This window comes from Lissotriton vulgaris, chromosome 2_2 (assembly GCF_964263255.1).
Source record: "Lissotriton vulgaris chromosome 2_2, aLisVul1.2, whole genome shotgun sequence".
Taxonomy (NCBI): Eukaryota; Metazoa; Chordata; class Amphibia; order Caudata; family Salamandridae; genus Lissotriton; species Lissotriton vulgaris.
In genome coordinates this window covers 21,814,397-21,840,944 of record NC_141688.1, presented here as the reverse complement: position 1 = coordinate 21,840,944, position 26,548 = coordinate 21,814,397, and the positions used below count along the sequence as shown (strand labels likewise).

The 26,548-nt window shown below is 43.7% G+C and overlaps 1 protein-coding gene across 1 annotated transcript in view; it reads right to left on the bottom strand.

The window, feature by feature from the left end:
• SNX1 (sorting nexin 1) overlaps window positions 1-26,548 on the bottom strand; it is a 672,004-nt gene that overhangs the window by 498,691 nt on the left and 146,765 nt on the right. Inside the window, exons 4-5 of the mRNA XM_086959205.1 lie at window positions 22,407-22,473; window positions 11,065-11,108 (exon numbers count right to left, since the gene is read on the bottom strand). Coding sequence (XP_086815331.1) covers window positions 11,065-11,108; window positions 22,407-22,473 — 111 coding nt within the window. The remainder of the gene's footprint in view (window positions 1-11,064; window positions 11,109-22,406; window positions 22,474-26,548) is intronic.

Sequence of the window (26,548 nt, the reverse complement as noted above, 5' to 3'; positions counted from 1 at the left end):
ACAAGGTTTGCAGGGGGGGGGGGGGGGGGGAATTAATTTTTTTAGTGGATTTTTTAGTGGCTTGTCAGTTGGTCTTTCGACCGGGACACAGGAAGCGTAGAACAAAAAAAGACTGGTAAAAAGGTAGGATATATGTATGGGCTCTGTATTTGCTGAGTGGGAGTATGCAGGTTTGCTGAACTGTGTCTCCCTCCAATAAATGGTGTCAACCTCCTGTCGTGTGGCGTCTCATCTGAGGGCAACCTTGTTACGATGGAGATATATATATATATAGATATATATAGATATATATATATATACATACAGAAGGTGGAAGGGCTTACTAGAATTTAGAAGCATGATTTGGCCAAGCTGTAAATTTAATGTTAAAAAAGCTTGGGTAATTATACAGGGTCAGATAATCCAGGCCAGAAAATGAGCATGTTAAATAAACTCAGAATAGTATTGGTAAATATCTGCGGCTTTAATGACCTTCTAAAAAAGGCAAAAAGTACTGCAGGGATTACGTTTACTGGGGTTGACCTTGTTTTGTCTCCAGGAGACACATATTGAAGGAGCACAGAAGCACCTGTTGAACTCACTAGGGTACAAAGTAATCAGGGCAACCTCACAAGGGGTCAGGGGAGTTGGGATATTAGTCACAAAGAAACTACCTCAATGTTAATAGAGTAAAATCAGATGGTTTTGAAAGATGGGAAATTGCAGGGTGCTCTCTTTCTCCAAATTTTGTGTTTACTATATGCTCTGTATATGGAAGCAACCTCGATGACCCAGGTATAATTATTTGGGTTAATGAGGAATTAGCACATTGGCCACTTCCTATAATTCTCTGTGGCGATTTTAAATATAAACTTGCCCAGTATCTGGAAATCTGACAGAAATTGGAAATATAGGGGCAGAAAACTAAGGGTCTTCCAGGCTGTATTAAATTCAACAAACACCCACGGACTGAAGGATGTAAGGGCCAATCTAAAACCTAAACAGGATGGCTTTACCTTTTTTTCCGCTCAACACCGCTCTCTAGCAAGGCCGGATTATTTTTTGGTATCTTCTTCTTTGGCCCAATTATGTTGCATTGACACTACACCCCGATTTTTGTCAGACCACAACCCACTTATTTTAAATTTAAGGGATAGGGACACAAATTGGCGAACTCGAACTGGAGCTTTGAAAAAACTCTGTTACATGATAGCAAGTATCAAGAGCACATGCAGGGCTGGATCCAGGAGTTCTTGAACATAAATTAGGGTCAGCTTCTATAACGATTGAGTGGGATGCTTTTAAGGTAAAAATCAGGGGGGGGAAACGCTCCAGTATTCTATTAGGAGGAACAGAAAGGAGAAGGCGCAGGTGATTCATCAACAAAACAAAATGGCAAATGCAGAAAGGAAACTAACATTAGCATTTAAAGCATGAGTTGAAGCTGCACACCTAGCTGTAGCTGCCGCTAAAGCTGAGATTAGGACCATATTTGCAGAGAGAGCAGCAGCAAAATGGGCTTCGGTCCGAGGGAAATTATATGAGTGTGGTGAACTTATTGGTCACCAATGTGCACTCTCCATTAGGCAACAGTCAACAGCTGACGCAATTTTTTCAATTCATACAATTTCAGATTGGGTCACGAATGACCCGGACAAAATACAAGAGGCCTTCAGAGAGTTTTATGAAAAACTTTATACTGGAGAGGATACTAGACCCTCAGAGATCAGAGAAATAGAAATTGCAGAATACCTCGAGACAATTCCGAAGGCCAAACTCAATATGGATAGAGACGTGACCAAATGGAACACCCTCCAACATGGGAAGAAATTGCGACTGCATTAGCAACCCTACCGGATGGCAAAGCCACGGGTATCGACTGCATTCCAGTCGAGTTTTATAGGCATTTCTCACAGCAAATTAAAGATATCTTTATGAAGTGGTTATCTCTATCTTTAATGTTGCTTCTCCTCCTTCCTCCTGCTCCTCTGCTAAAATTGTAATATTCCCTAAAACACAGACAAGTCACAGCTGGAAATGTCCTCCTACAGGCCAATAAACCTTATAAATACTGATTCTAAAATATTCTCCAAAATCATTGCATCCAGAATATCCACCAACATTGAGCCTGTTGTTTCTCAAGGACAGCACGGGTTTATCCCTAAAAAGGAAACTACAGAGCATATCCGCAAGACCATCACTCTATTTGACGCTGCCAGGGTGGCAGGGGACCCGATCGCATTAATTCTGCTTGATGCAGAAAAAGCTTTCGATAGGGTCTTCTGGAAATTCCTTTGGGACATCATGAGGAAGATTGGCTTCGGTCCCAAGATAGTGGAGGCCCTTCAAGTAGTATATAAGAACCCTTCAGCTAGAATCTTAATCAATGGGCATCTGACGGAACAAATAGAGATCTCACGAGGGACAAGACAGGGGTGTCCTTGTTCCCAACTACTTTATGGCCTATTTATTTACCCGCTCATCAACAAAATAGAACTTAATCCCGAAATAATGGCAGTAAATCGGTCTGGTATAGATACTAAGACCTATGCCGATGACCTCACTGTAGTTACTCCAGAACCTAAAGCTGCCATTAAGACTCTGGAACAAGAGGCTCAAGAATTAGGGAAACTATCCAGGTATGCCCTTAAGAAAACAAAAACACAGATAATCCCAAATGATAAAATAAACTGGGTGGATTACAGAGTAGACCAAAAAGCCAAATATCTAGGGGTAAATATAGTTGCTGATTTAGATCTAATAGTTAAAGAGAATTTGACCCCGTTGACAGCTGACATCAAAAAGTCTCTCAAAAAAATTGATAATTTACATCTGACCGTAGTAGGAAGATACAATGTTATAAAGATGACTTTTTCCCAAATTACTTTATTTTTTAGAACCATTCCGTTAGAGTTTAATAATAGCATCCTTCATCTGTTTGAACAAATCTTTTCCCAATTCATCTGGGCATATTCACAGCCGAGAAGGGCTTTTAAACTACTCTCCCTACCTAGAGATGGTGGGGGTGGGCTCTCCCCTATTTAAAACTATACTATTGGGCAACAGTTTTACAATACTCCTCAGACTTATTGCATGAACATCTAGATTTGAATCCTATGGGACTTCCATCTACCTACATATTTTTGTTAGGGGGGAGCGCTAGGGGATGTCTTTGGAGGCAGTTGGCATTTGGTCACTACAAGCGGGTCCGATTCAAAACTTTGATGAATGCATATAGGGTTGTTTTCCAACGTACATAGATCATTTGGAATAGGCAGGCTGAACCATTATACCCCCATAAAAACAACTTAAATCTGCCACTTATCTTTGGAAATACATACTTTCAAAAGTGGCACAGAGCTGGCATCTTAAAACTGGGGGATTTGGTGACTCCAGAGGGTTTACGGCCTTTTAGTGATCTGAAACACCATTATAACCTAAAAGACAACTAGACCTTCCTGTACCATGCCATTAAAGACTTTTTACTGCATAAGTCGGGAGGATTAGCAGGCTTTGCAATCACCCCGGATAGGTTGTATCTATACAATATTATACAACCAAATCCCGGACGATCTTGGAAAGATAGATGAAGTGGCAGCAGAAACTGAACACAACCCCTGACACCTTAGGTAGTTCATTGAGTCTTGCTCAAAACTATCTGTTGTCATCTAAATTACAGGCGCAATTCTATAAGACAGGATTCTGCCTATATATAACTCCTAGTAGGATTGCTAAGTGGGGAACTGGCAGGGGACTGTCCATATGTCAAAGAAAATTAAAATGAAAAAAAGTAAACTGAAGATAGCGGAGTTATCCCTGTATTTAACCACTGATAACAGTATCAATAATGTTAGCCTCTGTCTCTTTAGTAAAACCCAGATTTTCCGATCATAAGCACTTGGAGACTCTACAATTTAAATTAAGCCCGAAGCCTACCATTATGCATGTTTAAACTTAAAGACGACGTAATCTGAGTTTTCAAAAACTTGGCAAAAAGTGAGTACCAATCGGGAATCCCTAAAATAACCTACAAAAAAATGCACCTGCTAAAAAAATTCCAGCAGCCATAACCAACCAAACCAAATGAGGTGAAAACTTCTTCAAATCACTGTCTGAACCCAACTTATAATCACAGCTGTATCTACCGCATCACAAGTTTACACCCACGACAATAACAGTTACCTCACTCCATCCTTTAAAAACTCTCCCACTCTTCCTTCATATTTTTGCATCCAACGCACCACACACACTTGGACATTTATCACATCTACGAAAGAACATGTTCAGATGGCGTCTTTGTTTTCCAAGTGGCCCGACACACAACTCCACCCAGGTTGTAACATTTGTTAGTTACCTTCAAAGCCCAACTATCAGAAACTCAGCTGAATGACAAATATCGTAAAGTCGTCAACTTCAAACAATTGCTGCAACATTCAAAAGCTACTACTAGACCACTTGGCCACCAAATCCAAAACCAATTTAACATCCCAAAGTGAATCATACTTCATTCCAAAAGAAATCATATTTTGCCTTTGGAGGTCTCCTCAACCTAATACCTTTCATCAACCTGCAAACCAAAGTATCGTTACCAATGGACTTACCTTCTACCAATTTATAACCTGCTGAAACTGCTGGGCTACAACAAATTAAAGTTCTATAACTCTAATCTTTTTAATAGAAACTTGACAAATGTTTTGGCACATCTACAGCAGATGCTTCCAAAAGATCTAACCACCTTTCCATGCATCCAAGCACCCAGGTCTTACAAAATCCTATATATATGAGTCTTGTGCCCAAGGCCAACTACTCACTAAGGAGCTCCTCTCGCTCCCGCAAAAGGCCTCCAAACTCTCTTTACTCACATTCTCCAGACAAGACTATTTAGGATTTTAGGCGTAAACTAAGAGTGGAAGTAAATAACCTAAAGAACACATCCATGAACAGCCATTGTGCACTGGTTGTGCTAGAAAGAAGATTTAATTAGCCAGGTTTCACCACAGGACGCCCCTCTCCTTCAGGACATAGCAACAAACTGTGCAGCAGGAACCTCCAGTGCCAATTACAAAAAACCTGGAAACCATGGCTCAACTACCCAAAAAGGAAATTCTAGCACTTTCTGGCCCCTCTGCCTCTTACAGTGAAGAAACCCCTCTGTATCATTGCAAAAAGGCAGAGACGCATAATCTTTTATATCCCTCCAGTTCTACATAAACTCATTCACCGCTAGCACTTTTGAGTCTGACCTCCAACTAAAATAACTTTGAAGCTATGTTGTCAACCTTGAATCTAACAGATCTACCTTCAATTGACGCTAAATTCGCAGAAGCTTATTGAATACCTACTTACTTAACTTTGACCAAACAATTTATATAACATACAGCTGAAACACTGCTCATCTTCAACAATACTGAACACAAGGAAATCTGCTTTAATCTCTAGACAATGTACATGCAACTTCTCCTTTAAAGATTATCTGTCTTCTTTAAAGATCATCTGCCTTCATTCTCCAAAACATGAATCATTGCTCCCACATGCCGACCTACATTAGATTGCATCACAAAACCCAGTCCTAAACTAAAAGCATCGCAACCATTTCAGGGCTCTAAATTATGGTCATAATGCTTCTTCAGTAAAAGAGCTTAATAATCTGAAGGGCAATCTAGGCGATCTAAAATACAAGGTGTATATCTAAAATATCTAAAAGGATGCCTAAACATTTAATCTGCAATGTGCAAAGTATGGAGGTATCCACTGTAATTAAAAAAAACATAATGACCCGAGGTATCTAAATATGCCTTTAAGGCTAGATATAGTACAGGAGGGTTAACCGTTCGAGATTTTAAAAACAATACGTTTAGGCAGTCATCGGTGCGGTTTAAGGCAGTGCAGAGACATTTAGGCTACTTACGTGGAAATTAAAGGATATTCCGGCCAACTTAGAGTTGCCTCACCAAACCAAACGACACACAATTGATGTGAGGGGACGGAGTGCAAAACAAATCAAAACATTCACCCCCAGTCAAGAAATCTGGGTTAAATCCATCATTCTTTTGCTCACCATGCCACCCCAGTTTAGACCTGGCCATATGCAAATCAGTCTGGACCCTGTGCCTTATGGGAATAGTCCAGCCCGAACTGCCAAGCCAGGTCCTCCCTGGACCAGAAACAAGCATCCTAGGACCAGTTTAGGGGTTTCACCCCTCATCAGCCAGGATAGCTTGACTTCAGTGGCATGGAGAGCAGTTTGGGCTGTGCATATGGTGGGTTCAAACTAATGGCATGGGGAGCGAAAATCGATGGATTTAGACCCAGATCTCTTTTCTGGGGAGAATGTATGACATTGTTCTGCATTCTGTCCATCAAGTGTTCTTTTAGCATTGTCACCAAACCAAACAGCAGTAATAACAAAACCAGAGTGAGATTGTCATGGACATGGGCATTTAGTTAACCTGTAAAAGAGATTAGCAGGCTTTGTTATCTAACCAAACAGCCATACCGGCCATAAAAGCTTATGGTGCAGTTCAGCAGTCATCAGTGCGTTTAAGGAGTGGGCATAACATAGCTCTTCGCTCAGCCTTTAGCTCCTTACAGATACACATCAAGTGTGTATTGTCTTCTTTCCCTTTAACGCACAGCCTGCAATCGGTCATAGTGGTGGTGTATTTCCAGGGTGGATGGTGTAGGAGTGACAGTAATAAGCCCAGTCGGTATCTCAGAAAATGTTTATTATTGTGTTTGTGTATCCTGTGTGAAAGTAGGGCTGAGGTGTTGCTTTGCCGTAGCTGTATAGCATGTAGAAGCCGTATCACCTGCCATTTTGTCCTCAGTTGACAAAAAAGTTTGATAGTTTTAATTACTAGCTTTTTGAAGCTGGTGTGAGTTGCCGATGTTTCCTAAAAGGTCCTGAAGGACTGGCTGAGTGACTGATTCTTTAAGATAGCCCTTGGCAGGAGACTTCTTCCTGGTCGACCGTTCCAGCCATGTTATGTTAATAAAATGTATACAGAGCACGAATACCCTCGGTGTCTTGGCGCTTCTGGTGCTAAATACTGTACTCGGTGCTACTACTACTGAAAAAGCAAGGTCTTCAGTTGTTTCCTGAATTCAAAAAAGGGGGGGGGGGTGGAGGGGGGGGGGTCTGAATTATAAGGGAAGGGAATTAAAAGTAAAACTCCGACACCCCACCCCCCCCCCCAGTTCATCTTTTTAGTCCTGACCGGCGGCATCAGATGTGCATTAGCCAAACGCAGAGTTCTTTGCGTAATACCTTATGGGCCATGCAGAGTGCCTTAAACTTTATCCGCTGACCAGCAGGCAGCCAGTGGTGTTCACGCAATGCTGATCTGGCGGCGGCGTTATGTACGGCCTGTAACTTCCTAAGGAGTATGGATTGCACATTAATGTACAGTCCATTACAGTAGTCAAGTTTAGACAAGACTAAGAAGGTTACAGCTGACTTTCTGCAGGGTTTAGGGATGAACGGGAACATTTTCCTTATAGTCTTAATCAAAGAATGAAGAAGACACAACCTTGGAGACTTGAGCTTTAAAACAAAGTTTTCATCTATGATATCCCCAAGATTTTTTGCTTCATCTACCGGGGTAGGGAGGGGACCAAGATTATCTGGCCACCAAGCTGGGGACCAAGGTGGAAAGAGGTTTCCGAACATAATCACCTCAGTTTTGCTTGAATTTAATTTCAAGCAGTGAGTACTCATTAAGTGACTGTAGGAAAGCATACAGTCATGGAGTTTTAACAAGTTCTTAATGTCCTTATCCACTGTCTAGATCACCAGCTGGGTTTCGTCGGCGTACGATGTAGGAATCAAATTAAAACTTTTCAATGGTGCTAATTCCGCTACATAAATATTAAAGGATGTAGGGCTCAACGATGAGCCCTGTGGACCACCACAAGGAAGGGTGAAAGAGGCCGACTTAAATTTTCCCAAATGAACGGATTGCGTCCTCTCTGATAAGAACGATGTTAACAGGGAGAGGGCTTTACCTCCTATCCCAATTTCTTGTAGGCAGTGAACCAGAAGAGTATGGTCCACCGTATCGAATGCAGCAGATAGGTCAAGCAGCACCTAGGCTGCTGACCCACCGCTGTCTAGTAAGGAGCGGATTTCTTCTGTAGTTTTAATCAGAGCGGATTCTTTACTATGGTTAGCTCTAAAGCCAAACTGGTTGTGATCAAAAATCTGATTAGTTGCAATAAAAGTGGAGAGTTCCGCATTCATGGTTTTATCAATTATATTGGCCGGAAGAGGGATTCTCGCAATGGGTCGGTAGTTGTTTTTTTTTGTTTTTTTAAGAAGAGCCTGGATACAAGCCTGCTTCCATACAGTGGGAAAGGATCCTTCTTCTATGATCTGGGTAAATATATTAGATAGGTGCGGTCCAATAAAATGGCAAATATTTTGTAGGATCTTAGGAGGGCAAGGATCTTTCGGAGAGCCTGACTTGGCTATGGAGATCAGTTTAGTGATTTGCATAGAAGAAGTCAGCGAAAAGTTAAAAGGAGATACATTTTCACAGATTTCTTGTTCACATTTTTTACCTTTTGATGTAGAGTGAGTGAACTGATCATAGATTGGTCTCCCTTTGTTCTAAAGGAGAGAGCTAAAGCATCACAGAATTCTTGATTAAAATTAACAGTCATCTTTTTTGATTGTGGTCAGATTTTTCACAGTTCGAAATAATTCTTTACTGGAACCACTAGATTTTTCTATCTTTGCTGTATAATAAAGAGTTTTCTCCACAATCAACTTTTTTTTTAAATCTAAGAGCATGGATTTATATCTATTTTTTCCAGAAGTTCATAATTTTTACGCCAAATCCTTTCTTGCCTTCTGCAAGCCTGTTTATCTATTCTCAAGGCTTCAGAAAATCATGGGGCAGATGGTGATTTCCTATTTTTATTAATCCAAATGCTAGAGACTAGGTTTGCAAAGTTGGTCTCAAGCCAGGTGGTATATTTTTTGGCTGAGATTTCTACATCCTTCTCTACCGCCTGTTCACTTTTTGCTAACTCGTTGACCAGAGTTGTGTGGTCAATTTTATGCCATGCTCTGCCAATAATCTTTGAATTTGCTGTGTTAGGGCTATTGGTTTGTAAGAGCTTATATCTAAAAAGAATGGCTTGATGAGCATTTAGTGTGTTTGGGTCTGCATTCTTGATTTTATGCCAGCACTTGATGAACAAGCCTCGCCTGGCTAGGGATTGTTTCTGACATCCGAACTCCAATTGGAACTGCACAGGAGAAGTATATTTGAGGAGATCAAAAATCTTTCTATAGGATCCCAGCATGATCCCCATTCATTGCTGATACTTTCCTTCTGCATAATGGCTAACTCCCATATGTTATTTTTGGGATCTATTTTGGCTGTAATACCTAGAGCAGTGGTGTTAAAGTTGGTCCAGCCATTTCCTTTTTCAAAATTCTTAGGGACAGCACTACAGCATTCCCATTTTGTTTGCCTCTTTCTGTGGTTTGAAAGAGCCCTTTTTTTATCAATGATGGTACCTGAGCATTTGTATCCCGATACAGACCAGGCGTGGGCAGGCGATGTGCCAGCTTAATGGTTTTCTTTTCATACTGTGCACTGCCACTGTTTTTGTTTTCTCAAAATTGATCCTTAGGCCATTGTCTGCAGCGTATGCTTTGGTGACATCAAGAAGGTGTTGCAAACTGATCAGAGCACAGTTTATTAACACCAGGTCATCTACGTAAAGTAGATTGTAGAGGGTTACCACCACCCAGCTTCAGAGCGTGAGAGTTGCAAAGGTCCAGTTTTGTCGTTGGCTAAAAAGAGACTGAACAGTGTGGGGGCATAGACGCATCCCTGCTTCAGGCCCTTGCTAGTTGGGATGAGTCTTGAGAGTTCGGTCCCCAACCCTCGCTTAACTTGCGCCCACGTGTCTGTTTATAGTCGAATCAATAGTTTAGAAAGGAACAGTGGGGTATGTAAACCCAATATCCCATGATCAATATAATCAAAAGCATCACGGAAGTCTAGGAAGCAGAGATACAGTGGACATTTTGCATTTTTAGACCCATCTATTAGTAAAGAAAGGGCCATGATATTCGTTATAGTTCCCATGTGTTTACTGGAATGATCTGATTGGTTGCAGTCCATGATGTTAGGTCCTCTAAAATAGTTCCAGCAAAGTATTTTGCCTAGTTGTTAATAAGCGCCGCAAGCCTGTAACTTATTGTGCTGCTTATCATCATATTTGTGTATTGGTGAAATTATGGATCCCCTCTAAGAGGAGGGGTTTACTGCATCCGCTGATATCTGTTGGAAAATTGGCTCAGATTTTTCTGACCAATAATTGCTGTCCTGTTTGAATAGTGCAGGTGAAATCCCATTTGGGCCTGATGCCCACTCATGTCTTCCTTTGGCTATATGTCGCTTAATTTGTGGCCTAGGTGGTATGAAAGAATCCACAGATTGGCCTTTTAAGTGGGCATAGCACAAGTGCCATGACTACAGTTTTCTTTTGCTCTTTGTTAATGAGGGGATCGTGTGCCATTTCTTCCAGAACCTTTGGTAGATTCCGCTCCTCCATGTGGAGGTTAAAGTACTCAAGCAGGTACATTACCTGAACTTCTTACACTATAGAAGAGCGGATTCCTTGGCGTGTGGGGCGCTGCAGCCTGTTACTTTACACCAGAAACGTGTGTGATCATTACCTTTAATATCTTGGAGAAGTCTTGCTCAGAGTGATTCTGCTCCAGCTATTTTTATTGTCCATTTTAGTTTTTTCAATGTTGCTTTATTCAATCTCTGCTATTGTTGCAGGTCATCATTACAAGGGTTCCATTGAAGTTTCTTGAGTGTGGAGTTTATGCTTCTTTTTATGCCTTTACTTGCTTAAGTTGCGCAGAGTAAAAGTATCATGACCCTGCCCCTTGCAGTGACATGTTTCTGCTCGTCATTGGGGTTGCAAATGTATTGGGAGGTCAAGATAATTCTCAAGAAAGCCTTTCACCCAGCACCTGGTGAGCGCTTTGTAATGATGGTCTGAAGATTACACAGATACACATAAAAAACTTGTTTTTTTCTTGCATAGGTAACTTACCTGAGTTGAAACTTGATAGGCTACATAAGCATTCATACCATCCCCTAAAGTAAAGAAAGAAAAACACAAAAGTTGTAAAGGCATACAGTGAGTTATGTGTGATAATTTCTCCTTTTTTCCATCTATTCTATTCATTTTTATAATGATTTTATGTAAGACACTTTCGGGGACAGTGTCTCGCCAGCAGAAATAATGCAAGGTCATTTTCCACCAAAGATGGTTACTCTGTCATTCACACAGCAAAGTGCTCCATAGTAGATGAATGAAAAGCTGGACAATGCAGTCATCTCTGGCTCCACAGGACCAAGAATCTCACTTGGTGCAAAGAGAATGCTTTTGCCATACACAAACAGGGAAGACAGTTCCACACCACTAACGATGGGTGGTTATACTGAGCGGACATGTTGGGAAGCATCAGTCTTAAGAGTAATGTACACATGGAAAAAAAGAGGCAACAAGGCATACTAAGTACCCTTATGTTAAGAAAAATCCAGCACACAACTATAAAAGAAAGCCAGTCTCTGGTAATCAAAAGGGAATCAAACGTTTGCCCAGAGTGGGTCATCCCACAGTCATCTTTTAATAATAACAATAATAATAATCCACATTTGTAAAGCGCACAATCACCCGTTAGGGTCTCTAGGCGCTGGGGGCCGTCGGAAAGATTAAGCAAGCTATTGCCCAGAGTCACATGGTGCTGGGCTAATCTGCCGCTGGTGCCGGGGATTGAACCGTGATCCCCAGATTCCGGAGTCAGTCGCCCTAGCCGCGCCGCCACACCTCTTCCTTTTAGCACCTATTCTTTAAAACGCATCTACAAGCCTCACCTGATATCCTCCATGACATTATCCTTTAACTATGCTCAGATCAGAGCTGCTCGTACCACCTCTTGTAGGAGTCACAGATAGTTGATGGCACCACATACAATGACCACTATAAGAAATAAATATTTTGTGCATAATGTAAATGTATAGGCATTTATATAGCGCACTACTTACCCGTAGGGTCCCAAGGCGCTTCGACCGCTGCGAAACCCTTCCTGGCTTCCCTGAGAGATGGTCCCTTAATGGGTATCTCCAGGGTGAGACCAGGCATCCCCGGCGGTCTGGTGGGGCCGTTAGTGAAGATGAGGCAAGCTAATGCCCAGAGTTGCCGAGTGTGAACGCTGATCAGAGTGGGCACCGAGGCGAGAGAATTATCGAGTCCACTGACCCTGGTACAGAAACCTGCCGCGCCGGGAATCGAACCCTGGTCCCGGGCCGTCCTCTGCTCTCGGGTCTGCCGCCTCTAACCAGTGAGCCACACTACTAATGGATATTGCAATACAGTCTTGAATGTTGCTCTGACATAAAGCTGAAATACTAGGACTGCACATTAAAACACATGATTAGGACTGAATTATTATTATTTTTTTAATTATTTTTATTGAGAAACAAAAACAAAATACAGGGTCTGCATTCCAAACAGTCCCTTCAGTATTTCTTCACACCCAGATTTGGCGCTTTTACGGCCCATCATCACTTGCATCACTAACCTTCTGCCTTTGAGCCATTAACCCTCCCCATTCCCCAGTTAGCTTTGTCCTCTGTATGCCTGCCAGGCCCCCGACCTTTTCCCATTTCTTAGGGCAGCTACTCTCTATATACACCACATATTCCACCCTCTGGCACCAGTCCCGGGCCGCCTCCCAATCAGTCACTACTGGCACAGAAGTGGCTCCCCATGTCCGGGCTAGGTTTCTCTTAGGCACTCCAGCCGCCAGTTTAAGCCATATTTCTGTATACCTGGGCCAGACGTGCTCACCTTTTATCCCTAGGAGCAACCATTTAGCTTCTTGGGGGGCATCCATCTCCACAACACTTGTCATTATTGTAGCCACCCATTCCCATTAGCCCCGCACGTGCTTGCAGTCCCAGGACATGAAAAAAAAGACCCCTCGCTCCCACAGTGCACAGTGGGGAGTCCACTTAACCTATTTTATACAAGAGCGTCTGCGCATAATAGACCCTATGAAGCACCTTAAATTGGAACAGCCTAAACCGCACCCAGATAGCTAGTTTCCGGGGGGCCTGAAGGGCCTCCACCCAGTCATCTTCTAGCTTCCCCAGGTCCCCTTTCCATGCTATATAATCTTGGAGCATATCCATGTTCCCCTTCCCATGCTGTCCTCAGGGGGCCTAACAGATCCAGGGAATTATTCATTCATTTCTTGTAAATCAGTGACATTCCCTTTGTCGTCAAAGCCTCTGTTAGTATATGGTCCACTAATGGCGAAGAGTTGGGCAACTGCTCACCTTCCTGCAGGTGACATCGCAGGGCATGTCCTAACTGCATGTGTCTATAGCATTCAGTCTCTGCTAGATCAAACTTCCCTTGCAGGTTGGCAAATGTTATGTAGCCTGATTTCTCCAAATCTCCCCCAGGTGTTCTATTCCAGTACGTTCTCTTTTTCCGTATCCTCACAAATGCCCGACCTCCGACAGGTGTGTGCTGTACCAGCCAGTGAGTTTCCCTTTCCAGTCCAGGAACCTGGTGGCCTCCCTCCATACATCAATGACTACCTTTGTATGACGTGGCCGAGGTGGGTCCCTCGATTCGCCCCCAAAAGAAGTCTCTCAAATCATCCTAGACCCATGCTTGCGCCATCTACCCTGTATGCCAGGTCTTGATGATCATTAAATACCCAGTCATTCACGACAAGCAGCTGCAAGGCCCAGTAGTACTTCTGGATGTCTGGGACCACGAGTCCCCCGTTGTACACCACATGTTGTAGTTTGGCTAGTGTTATTCTGGGTACTACCCCCAACCCCCTTTCCATTTCAGTTTACGGACTTCCTGAACAATTTCTCTGAACACGGTCGGTGGAATTTTGTAAGGCGTGTTCTGAATTATATAGAGCAATCTTGGATGGCTCACCATCATGTAAAGAGCTGCTCTCCCCACCAACGTCAACGGCAGGTATCCCCAGTGCACCTCATTCCCCATCAGCCTTTCCAACTGTGGGTCAACATTTTTACAGAAGAACTCCCATGAGTCTTGTGTGATGCAAATTCCCAAGTATTTAACCCCTTTGGTCTCACCGGGGCCAGGCAATCTCGAGATAAATGTGGGATCTACCCACTTTCCCAACCCGCAGAGGTCTGTCGCCCCAAACTGCTAGTAACGGGGGTAAGCAGCAACCGCCCAGTCAAAGGCCTGTTGGGTAAACAATGCTATTACACTATAGGTTACCCTCAAACATATGTAAAACCAGCATGTCCCTACTCAAAGTCAGTTTTCCCCTCCCTGCCGATTCCGTGCCTGCGTATTTTTCTCCTTCTCCCCACGCCCCCTATTAAGATCCTGTTTGCCTCCAGAATGTACAGCGAATCTAACACCCCCAAAGTTGGTCTTATCCAGTTTGCTCACGTGCCCCTAACGGGTGGATACAGATCTCGCTGGCTGTCCTGTGAGGTGGACTCCTCTTGCCAGGCCCTTGGATCGATCTTTCTTATCACCTGCAGTCCCTTTCCCTACCAGAGTCCAACCTTCCAACTAGTCCCGCACTTCCCCTGGTGTGGCGAAGTGATGCTTCTTGCCCTCCATGAAGACCTTTAACTTAGCGGGGTAGAGCATCATGTACTTAAGTTCTTTAGCACGCAGTGCTTTTTTAACTTCATCAAAGCTTTTCCATTGTTGCTGCACCTGCAGGATAAAGTCTGGAAAGGAGCAGATCACTGCATTTTCCAGATGCAGGTCTCCTTGTGACTCAACGCCCTATGTGCCCTCTCCACAGAATAAAAGGTCGAGAAGCTTTTCGGTTTCAACTTGTTGAGAATCAAGTCCTCCAGACACAGGTCCATACTGGGGCCCTCCGGCACCCCACCACTCTGATGATGTTCCATCTTGCTCGTCCTTCTTGATCTGTCAGCCTGGCAGACATGATTGTGCTCTGTTTTGTCAAGGTCAGTACCTGATCTTCCAGACACTTGGTGTGGAGAGCAAACCATTTATTCAAGTTTCTCTAAAGCAGATTGACTTCTATCGTTACAGCAACTAGTTTAGGCTCAATAGGGGCTATAGATCGACGCAGCTCCCGTATATCAGCCATTATTGTGCGCAAGGGAAGGTTCCCCATCCTGCTGCAATCCCCCCACTCCCCACCCCTGGAGTCATGGAATCCCCTTCATGAGTCAATGTCCCAGTTGCCGACATTTTTACAGTGTACTTATCCAGGTAATTTTGTTGCTGGGGGCTCGGAGGCGGCCCTTCACCATTGCAGAGTCCACAGCCCTTATATCCTCTCCTACACTCTACAGATGTCTCCGTGCCCAGTACTCTCAATCAACTGGACCACAGTGGGCACACCTGCAATCCTTTTCCTTCTGATTTGTGAACTCTTACCGTGTGGACGCAAGCATTCACACACACCAAGGCTCTAGCCCGCCCCACACCTCTCAGACTCACCGGGAGGCAAGGCCTCACCTTCTCCCACCTTGGTCATTATGCACAGGCTGCCAGTACCAGTGGCTCTCCAACTCCTTCCAGTGAGAATTCCCCATGTTTCAAAAGTGAGTCCCTCAAATTCCTTAATTAATTTTCGGGCGTGTCCCTGCCCAATCTTGAGTCACTTGTGAATCAGCTGCAATCTCCTCTCACCCACATGGCCTTCTACTCCTCACTGTTTCAGCATGCAGGCTGAAGTTCTGGGCCGCCGCCCGTTTGCCCGCCTTGTGTCGGACGTGCTACTGATGCTTATTCAGAGCTCTCTTAAGGAATTGCAGACCTTCACCGCAGTCGCTTTCGGGCTCCCATCAGCTAGCTTCTTGTCTCTGAACCTCTCTCGGACCTCCGGCATCCGCACATCCAGGACCGGCGCGCACCTCCCTTCAAAGTGTTGTCAACTCAGTTCTGAGTCCGACACACAATCTGTTGCTCACTGCCGATTTGCCCCGCAACCTCTTTTGCTTGTTCACATTTCCTGTGGGGGGAGCCGATCACTTTGCCCCAAAACCGTAAGGCCGAAGGTGCCGTCTTTCTCAGGCATCCCTCCATGGGGGCACACTCTCGGCGGGACAGTCTGCCTCGCTCCCAAACTTCCAAAGTATTGCTGGGGGGTATAATAGCCCCTCTCTCGCTGGGACAGGGCTAATTTTTCAGGATATCAGTCGGATGGCAGGGGATTATCCCTGAGCAGTACGCAGCTCGCTATGGAGGTAGCCATTTTCCTCGGGCTGCAAGCCACGCCCCCTAGGACCTCAAATTACAAATAGCATGGAACTTTAAAGAGCAGTGGCAGATAATCACAACACTATTTGGTCCCCATTTACGCCTGACCAATTGTTTCAAACTATCCACTACCAAGAGCAGCAACTTCAAACCTCCACCAAGGCCGACCAATACCTTCAATAAAGCCATCTCCACGTCTGAACAAGCAGGTCCCAAATGCGCCCAAGCACAAAGGCATAGTAGGCCACAACTTACTTGCACAAAAGGTGCCGGCCAGGCCACAGTCTACACACATGTATGACAACATACACAAATACCATCCTCAAAGGATGTATCCCCAAATAATTACTGCTAACTTTGTGAAATTATTACAATTGATGAACTAAGGCTCTACCCAAATAGAATAGAGCAATTGCTACAAAACTGAAAAGAACTACAAACCATCTGGAGATATATATGGCTCGACAATGTGGATCCGGTTCACTCAACTGTCAAATTAGTGAAAAACAAGGGGGTCATTTTAGATACCAACCTTTCCTTCGTGCTACACATTTTACTGCTTAAGCATTCCTCAAGTTTTCTACTTCAATACTGCACTTGAAAGCCTTATGCTTGTACCAGATATGTTTGGGGCCATGCATAGGATGAACTTATTGCAGCAACAATTAATGACAGTCATTACACATTGCCAGAAATTTTAAGTATAATGAGTTATGCGTGCAACGACTCATTCACTTTAACATGGCGAGACTTTACAGTTACTAGTGCTAATCCCCACAAACCTAGCCTGGGTCATTCACAGGTTTAGAAGACTTGCAACATAATAGTTTTTGACTTGTACACGTCATAGCATTAAAGTTCACCAGGACTTGACACTCCTGCTAGCTATGCTATTCAAAAGTGACACAGCAGATCCAAACAGTGCAACTCTGGAATAAAATGCCTCTCCCTCAATGCCTCAAATGCACAGTACTTTAGTATCATACATAATCGACATCAGAGTAGTGTAAAAATGACAACCCATACTTTGACGACATTATCCTGTCTGTGCGTACAAGTTCAAAAGGAAACTAGGCAAAACTATCTCCATTAGGGAAGTAATGCTCCAAACAAGGGGAAATCTTAGACAATGGAAGTGGGGCACAAAGAACAGATAGAAACACAGTAGAACTGCATCTCTTCCCTCACAGTACTTTGTGCACAACAAAAGATAAGCGCCAAAGGGAGCCCAACAAAGGGTAGAAAAGAGTACCTCTAGAGGCAGGTATAAAACATGACACTGAGGCCAAGGAAAGCCTTTCACGTGCTTGTGTACCCCTCTCGGGTCGAGTAAAAGTGGCCCGTTCATTCACAAAGTGGCCCCAATTCCAAACTTTCAAAGATGACACATTGGCACAATGATCCAAGCAAAACTTGTGCTAGGAGTTACATGAGGCCCTCCTTTAAAGAAACACACTTGACTCTAAAGTAGCCATCGATAGCTATAGATAGCCCCTTGCCTGGCAAGAGAAGTAAGGTAAGATGAATGAGAACACTGCTGCTTCCAGTGTCGGTACAGCTCTGAGGCATGTTCACCCCCTCCATTCACTCAGAGTCATGGCTAGGTAGATATGGCTATCTGGTTGAGAGTACTGTGGTGTATACAGGACATTCAAGCAGTACTTTCAAGGCCCAAAATCGGGCATTGGTGAATTTCCCTGCAAAGCCATGTAAGGCCAGGAAGCCTGCCTTACAGCATTCTGCATCTAACCTGTTTAACCATTCTAGTTGGCCCACCAGGGTAAACCCAAAGACTTTAGAGAAACCAGGCTGTCTTTTACAAGAAACCTGGTCGAATCCTAGCAGAAAATGTATAAAATCGGAGATATAAGATCAGAGATATTCGAGGCTACCTGTGGTTTAGGAAATACCTCAAAGCTTTGCTTTTAACACACTAGATTAAAATGTACAGATAGTGTAAACCAAACTCAATATACTAGCCCTGACAATATAGGTTTACATCCCGTGCACATACACACCAAACAATACCACACCACAAACTACCACCACCACATTGTACAACAATAATAACATGTGTGCAACAATAACAAATGAACCAATCAAACATTAATTAAAGAAACACCTGAATGGTACAAAACTGAATAGAATACCAGACAACTAAACATTTACACAAACAGCATACATACATCACCCTCAAGACATTGCCACCACTAATTAAAAGTTACACCTTAAATTTCACATCAAAAACATTAAACTACACTATATAATCCTACCACGCCATGAAAAACACCCACAACAATATCAGATCGCAAATGCACCAGGCCACAGTGTACTTACTATAACGACCCAAAGCACAAGGCAAACACCTGGAAGTTTTGTATCAGAACAGACCACATCCTTAACATCATATAACTGTATACTGCAAACACTCCACCATATGTGACCATATTGCACGACTCCCAAAACGTTACAAACTCCCATATACAACATTAAATATAACATTACAAAGCCTTACTGCAACATACTAACCATAACACACAGCATTCCACAACTTTACCAATGCGAAATCAAGGAACACGTTTCCAAATAAGCCTCCAAAAGGCATACCATTACATTTCATACAGTGTCCTCCAATACAAACGGCATACTTCACTTCAAAAAAGCCACAATACATAACATGCAATCTAGAATACCTTCCCACACTATATCCACTGTAGCACAAACCGTTTGAAATATTAACACACTACACCAATGAAATAAGTCACCAACAAACTAGCTGCCACCACCTTCATAACAACACTTTGCCAGATACCATAACTCCCAACAGATAGTACCATACAGCTCTATATAAATCAATCAATCAGTATTTGTATGGTGCGCTATTCACCCTGAGGGGTATCCAGGCGCTGCATGGGGTGGGGCTACTCTACAGCCAGTTCTTGAGGCCACTCCTGAATTAGGCAAGGGAAGTAGAGGTTCGGCAGTGCATAAGAAGGTTGTTTCAGGCTTCAGCAGCGAGGTGGGAGAAGGAGCATCCTTCAGGTCAAGTACGATGGATGTGGGGGACGGTGGGCCAGCGATGTAGACGACATTTGTCTGGTGCGCTGGTGGAAGGTCAGACGGTTGTTCAGATTTTCTGGTCCTGATTTGTGGAGTGCTTTGTTGGAGCCTGTGAGCAGCTTGAAGTGGCATCTCATCTTGACGGGGTGGCAATGCAGGCTACTGAGGTGGGGGGTGATGTGGGATCATCTGGGCTGCTCCAGGATGATTCTTGCTGCTGTGTTCTGTTTGGAGGCACTTGAGGAGGAGGGTGGTGGGTTAGGCGTTGAGGGTGCTCCCGTAGTCAAGACTGGTGTTGAGGACCGGTGTTGAGGGCATGTGTGATGGTTCTTCTGGTGTCGGTTAGGAGGCATCCGAACACTTTACAGAGCAGTGTTGGAAGCAGATGGAGGTGATCGAGTTGACCTGTAGCCTCATGGATAGCTCGCTGTCCAGGATGATACAGAGGTTAGAAGTATGGGTGGTGGGTGCTGGTCCAAGGCTGGAGGACCACCAGGAGTCCTCCCTCGGTGAGGGGGATCTTCTAAAGAGGAGAACCTCAATTTTGTCAGTGTTGAATTTGAGGCAGTTGGCTTTCATCCAGTCGTCAATGTCGGTCATGGCATTCTGGAAGTTCATTCCAGAGGTATGTGCGTGTTCAGTGAGGGGGTGGATGAGCTGGGTGTCGAATGAGTAAGAAAATATGTTTACACCATGGCTGCAAAGGAAGGGTGCCAGTGGAGTTATGTAGACGTCGAACAGAGTGGGCTCAGTGAGGTGCCCTGGGGTACGTCGCAGATGATGCTCTTGGGGTTGGAGATATACGGCAGGAGGCGGATTCTGTGATTCCACACCCCTTATCAAAATGTCACATAGACCCCATTCCAGCCTAAACATCAGATTACATACATCCCAACAAAATGTAACAGGCCCTAGAAGGTAGTGCAGAATAATACACAACACACTGCATAGTCCTTCACATACCCTCCATGTTGTATATACATATTACCATAATGCATATGAATACACCAAAATACACACCATGCTACACCACGCATCATAGCCTAAAGGCTCATTCTGTATTACACCACCCACATGCATCACATCATACCACCACTCCCTGGCAAAACATACCACAATATAATGGTTAGAAGGACAGGGTTTTTCGAAATAGGGAGAATAAAGGGGCGCTCAGCTAGTATCTAACGCAAAAGTTCTTAAGGTGTAGAGAATGAATGGTGGTGCTAGTTGGAGAGAGGATTAGCCCTATAACCTCTCAAGAGCGTGCTATTCAGAGAACAGTACGTTTATCAGAAAAAAGTAAAGTACCAACTGCACACAACAATAGAGTAACACAAAATTACAGATGCCCTGGTAGACATGAATACACTTCAAGTATAGTTGTCAGAAAAACCACAATGTTTTTAAAAGAGGTATCTTCATTTAATGTCTTTTGTTGCAACAAGACATTAAATGAAGATACCTCTCTTAAAAACATTGTGGTTTCTCTGACAACTATACTTGAAGTGTATTCATGTCTACCAGGGCATCTGTAATTTTGTGTTACTCTATTGTTGTGTGCAGTTGGTACTTTACTTTTTTATACCACAATAGAATGCCATCTTCTCACTACAACCAACCACACAACATCAACTGATGTGAACACATCACTCTGTTCCATTGTGAACTGCAGAACATCATCTCTCAATAACATACAATATGCCTACCATTCACTATCCACCACCCATTCATAACAAGCACACAATACCAAAACATGAAACATACCTTTAAAACCAGACACCAACAAATTGTAGCTAATAACCTCTCCATCACTTTGAATTCCTTATCCATTTCAACAGTGATTTTAACATTGTCTTGCAAAGAAACAGTTTTCAAAATTTGAGAAAGTGGAACTGTTAAACATTAGCAAACTCAGAAGATTAAACTATTATAATGTCTTACATATTTGTTTTTCACAGCTCCATAAGCAGCAAACATATTACATGTGGTGGGTTTAAATAACCATAAAATCAATTCAGTATGAATAACAGGAAAGACTATAGTGGGCTATCGCATGTAGTACAGGAACTATACAAAGATGCACAGTAAAACAGGTTTAACATCCTCCGGCTGTGGTAGACTAGGGAATGAAAAACAATCTGATCGGTGCTGGGAGGAATTGTCCCAAAATGACACCATTTTGAAAAGAGGTACTAAATAAAATATTAAAATATAATGCTGGGCTATGGAATACCACACCCAGGAGGTATGGTCTACTAATGCTTCGAGAGACTACCCTTACGATTATGGTGTAGAATGACATTCATTTATATTCATTTTAATTTTATCAGCAAGGGTAACTGCTGGAAAACTTATGACAAGCAATCTGTGGAATAGGGTAGCGCTGAAGCAATTAATAGCCAATATAAATTACAATCAATTGCGCTACATGGAAGCCACTTAAAACTTAGATGATATCAGAAAGGCAATGACTGAGGGTCTTAAATGTATTCAGCTTATTGGGATCACACAAAGTCTACCAAGGTTATGGTGTCTAATTCAAGAAGCAGTATTAAGCCAATCTGCACAGATTGTTTCAATGAGGTATCCTCTCTCCTGGAATTGAACACCTACAGAAGATTACAGCAATGTTTAATTTTGGGTAATTATTAATCTAAATAAAATGATATTTTCAAAAATAGTTCAGCAAAAGGCTTTTCGCCCTCGGCATTAAAAGTAGAGATATTTAAGCACCAGTAAATAGACAATTTGTATATGGTCGTCCTTTAAATAGGGCTTATTACAATATCCAAGTCAAATATGAGAGTATTATGTAACAAGCCCAAAGCTTCTTTGTACTATGACATGGACTACAAAATGAACCCCACAACAGCCTTCGTAACCTCACAGTAATGTCTTGTCACCTTTCCTTAAAACTACTTTACCACAAACCACGCCCCCAACCCGACAGCCATCATGCTGGTATCAATGCGGACCTCGGTCACATAACAGACCAAACTTTGTGGTCCATGGGAAAATGTTTGCAGGTACCCATGCTTTAGGACAGGTGGTAGACCAATCGGGGCTCAACTCACCAATTTTTTCAGGGTCTTTCACATGGACATGAAGCTCAAACTGGTCCTCCAGTTCCTCATCTTCTAGCTGAAAGCAAAACAACAAAATGTCAAATTAATAATTAAGACTAATTTCATGGCCACACAGCTGCGGTTAATTAGCCTGTAAAAACAACAAAAAACAGAATCTGTACAAATTTACCCACTTTCCTTTTTTGGCAGACTTCACCAAATCAAGCTTAAACTTGTTGCACCATATCACCATCAGATTGGTGTTAGAAAATAACTATTTTTTATCAATTTCGTAAGTGCATATACTCCATTTACATTGCAAGAGTGTTAATCCAAGTCATTCTAAATAGTTTTGCTAGTTCCCTCATGTATACTAGCCATTGACAAAGAGGTCAACATTTCCTAATTTAATACAGGAAATGCACAATCAATCACACTGAGCATATAATAAGGTATTGTTACAAATAGCAAGTCAACATGCATTCAAAAAACAAAAAAAAGGTATCCTCTCATAGGTCAGCTAGTAATATGTCTATTACAGGGTTAAGAACAGACTCCGAAAATAACTTATATCACCTTCACTGAGAAACTAAATGGAAAGGGTCAGGAGATTTCAACTTATTTTTGCCCTGCTCTGGGGGAGTCCATCTTTGACTACATACATGCAACAAACATATTATGCTGTTGTTCACTCCAGTTCATAATAAGCTTTTGTTTTCCTACCTATCCTCAAAGTGGCAGTCAAAATGTAACGTACTGAGATTCATAAGGAGTACTTACAGGTAATTTTAGACAACAGTTTGATGTTTTCTCAGGCCTGTAGACCTCAGATGGACAATTTTTTTATTTGTATCCACAACTACATTCTAGTGGCTTTATCACAACCTTTATTGCAGCCTCCTGTCTTTCCTACATTATTTGGCACCATAGCAAAACTGACTGAAAAACGGATTTCTATTTTTTAAGCTAGGCTCTTCCTTTTTTTAGGTCTCGCCTAGCGTTGTAGCGCATGCGCTGTCGCTTGCAAGATCTATTGTAGTCGGTTTTGCTTCGGAAGCAGAGAGGAAGTTCCACCCATGCTTTTGATTGCAAGGGAGGTATGTTTGTTCCATCCCAGTCTCCTGTTTGCCACACCTGCCCGGACAGGAAATTGTACACGCGCACAGCGTCTTTTTTGCTAACGGCGGACTCGACAGGGCTTCGTTAATTAGATGTCATATGTATCGGTTTCACTTTTGTATTTCGCTGCATCTCGCACAGCATCTTTTCTGCCTTGCTGTGCAGTCCTAGTGGCCTCGCCGTGGCTTTGTTAATTAGTCATGTAGTACCACGTGCTCCAGATGATTAGCTGTCCATCACGTAGACCTCCCCGCTAAAGGATGCAGGGAATAAGATCAGCATAATTTATACCGGGAACAGGTCGGGCACGCTGGTGTGCGTCATTCCTCCCCCTGTTGTCACCACGCAGGCACATCTTTCTTAGGTGCCTGCAGACAATGAGGCCGCCGTGACTGCAGAGCCGTCTGCACTGAAGTCTGCACTGCTTCCAGCCAGAGGAGTTTACTGCTGCGGAGGGTGCGGTGCCGGAACAATTATCCTCAGATCAGGTCGGTATAGCCCCCCTCTCTGCTTCTGCATTGCATTAAAGTCTTTTTCTGTTTATCTAATCCACAACAAACAAGCCACCCTTTGAAAGCTAGTTATGAGGTATTACCATCTTTACTGGGAACAAGAGAAGCCAAATGTCAGCAAATGAGACGATTTAAATGCCAAATTACTTGATTGAAACCCGAGGGGTTATTTAGATGCTAAAAAACAGTCTGGTTAAGGAAGGACCCCAGCAGCACCCCGAAACAGAAAACTGCTGGACTGGAAATCGTCAATCCAGACCGACTGACCTCTATTGTGGAGAAAAGTATCATGCCACTGGAGGACAGACTCGCAACTCGGCCAGCCTCTAAAGCAGGATAAGTTCAGAGACCTCAAGCACTGCAGTTTCAGTGCTAGGTCTCAGAAGAAATCCAGACTGCGAGGGAATAAATGAATTAATTACTTGATTTATTATGTGATTACTTACAACCATTACAATATACAAAATTAAAAAGTATATTGCACAAAGTGCAAATCATATTAAAAGTAAAAGTTAAAAACGACTAGTGTTTAGAACCAAGCCGACTATGAGCTATGCAAACAGCCGGAACAATCTAGATAATTAAAATCAAAGAGTCAGAATTGAGGGGGGGCGCTAGAAAGCTGGCAGACAAGTTGGCCGCACCTTAGGGAGGCTCTGTCAGCCCGGAGACACTATCCTGCAAAGTCCTGCGCACACGGGGCAGCTACACGCCCCAGACCCGAAGATTGCGGTTCGCAAACACAATGAGCAGCTAAAGAGCTGCTTTGAAGCGGCCGCTGAGGCATTATTGCAGTCCTTATTCTGGCCTGTGTCCATGAGGCGGAACGCAAGTGCTCGTACACTGAAGGGTGAGGACTGCCAACCCTGTTAGCTGATGGCTTTTCCCTGGGAAACAGCGCGGAGGAGAGCTATGCAATCCTCAGTCAGAAAATGTCCAAATCATTGGATGAACTGATCCCGCTGCGGAAAATTAGAGATAGGGTTAGACCGGCTATGCCTTGGTTTACTAAAGAGCTTCTCCAGTTGAAACTCCAGTGAAGACGCGCGGAACGTGCCTGGAGGAGACAGTATCTTGAATCTGATAAGGTTCTCTTTAAGCAGGCACTACTGGCCTATAAAATCCAGATTAAATGCGCCAAAGCCATTTTTTTGGAGGAAACTCTACTGACAGCGGCAAATAAATCTCAGGCCCTGTTCAAGATCGTTAGGGATTTATCCCGCCCCGCTTGTGCTAGGAAGGCTCGGCTGAACAGCTTTCCCCTTCTGTCCTTTTAGGATTTTTGCACCGTGGTGAACAGGATCTCGTCAGGTTCCCCTCTTGACCCGCTGCCATGCAAATATTGGAAACTGTTTCAAGAGGAGCTTTTCCCCCCTCTTCACGCCATCTGCTGCCAGTCTTTCAGTACGGCTCAAGTCCCGGATTGTTGGAAGTTGGCCGTGGTATCCCCACTTCTGAAAAAGGACACACTGGACCCGACCTGCTCAGCAAATTACAGGCCTATTTTATTGCTTCCTCTGCCAATCAAGATCTTGGAAAAACTGGCGACAAAACATCTGTCCAGCTACTTAGAGACCAACACCTGCTTGGACGAGGCTCAGTTTGGCTTCAGACCAGCCCACGGCACTGAGTCTGCATTGGTGACCGCTTTGGATGACCTTCGTTCGCGTGTCGACTTTGCTCGAGCAGCCTTTCTAGTGCTGCTCGACATGTCGGCCGCGTTTGATACGGTCAACCATGCCATTCTGATCAGGAGACTAGAGGAGATTGGGGTATCTGGCCTGGCCCTTGACTGGTTGGTCTCTTACGTTGGTAACAGACACCAGGTGGTAGCCTTGCCGCCCTACCGCTCGGACATCAGGCGGGTGGGGCAGGGCGTACCGCAAGGGTCGGCCATTAGCCCTATTCTATATCTCCGCCCCCTGGTCAGTTTAATTAAGTCCTTTGGCATTGCGGTCATCAACTATGCGGACGACACGCAACTTATCTTCTCGTTTGAGGGTAGGGATGCCGTGTCTCAGGAGACTTCTCACCGCTGCATGTCAGCTACTGCAGAATGGCTGAGTCTGAATTCACTGCAATTTAATAGTTCAAAAACCGAGGTATTGCACTGCTCCTCGGATCGTATTCCTTGCTCCTTGCCACCGGAATTTTGGCCTCCTTCCTTCCAGGGCACGGGGGCAGCAGCAGTCTCCACCCGAAACCTGGGGGTGCTGTTTGAATCTAATCTACAGCTTGACGCGTTTGTCAACAAAACCGTGGCAACATGCATGCTGCTGCTCCGAACATTGCCGAAGATTCTATTTTTCCTTCCGGCTCATGCCCGCCCAGAGGTAGTGCGTAGTATCATCTTAAGCAGGCTTGATTATTGCAACGCGCTACTTTTGGGCGCGCCTGCTGCCCTAGTGGGTAAATTGCAGCAAGTGCAGAACATGGCGGCTAAGCTGGCTCTCTCCAGACGACGTCTTGATTCATCCTCTCTGGCGCTAATGGACCTCCACTGGATGCCTATCTCCCGGC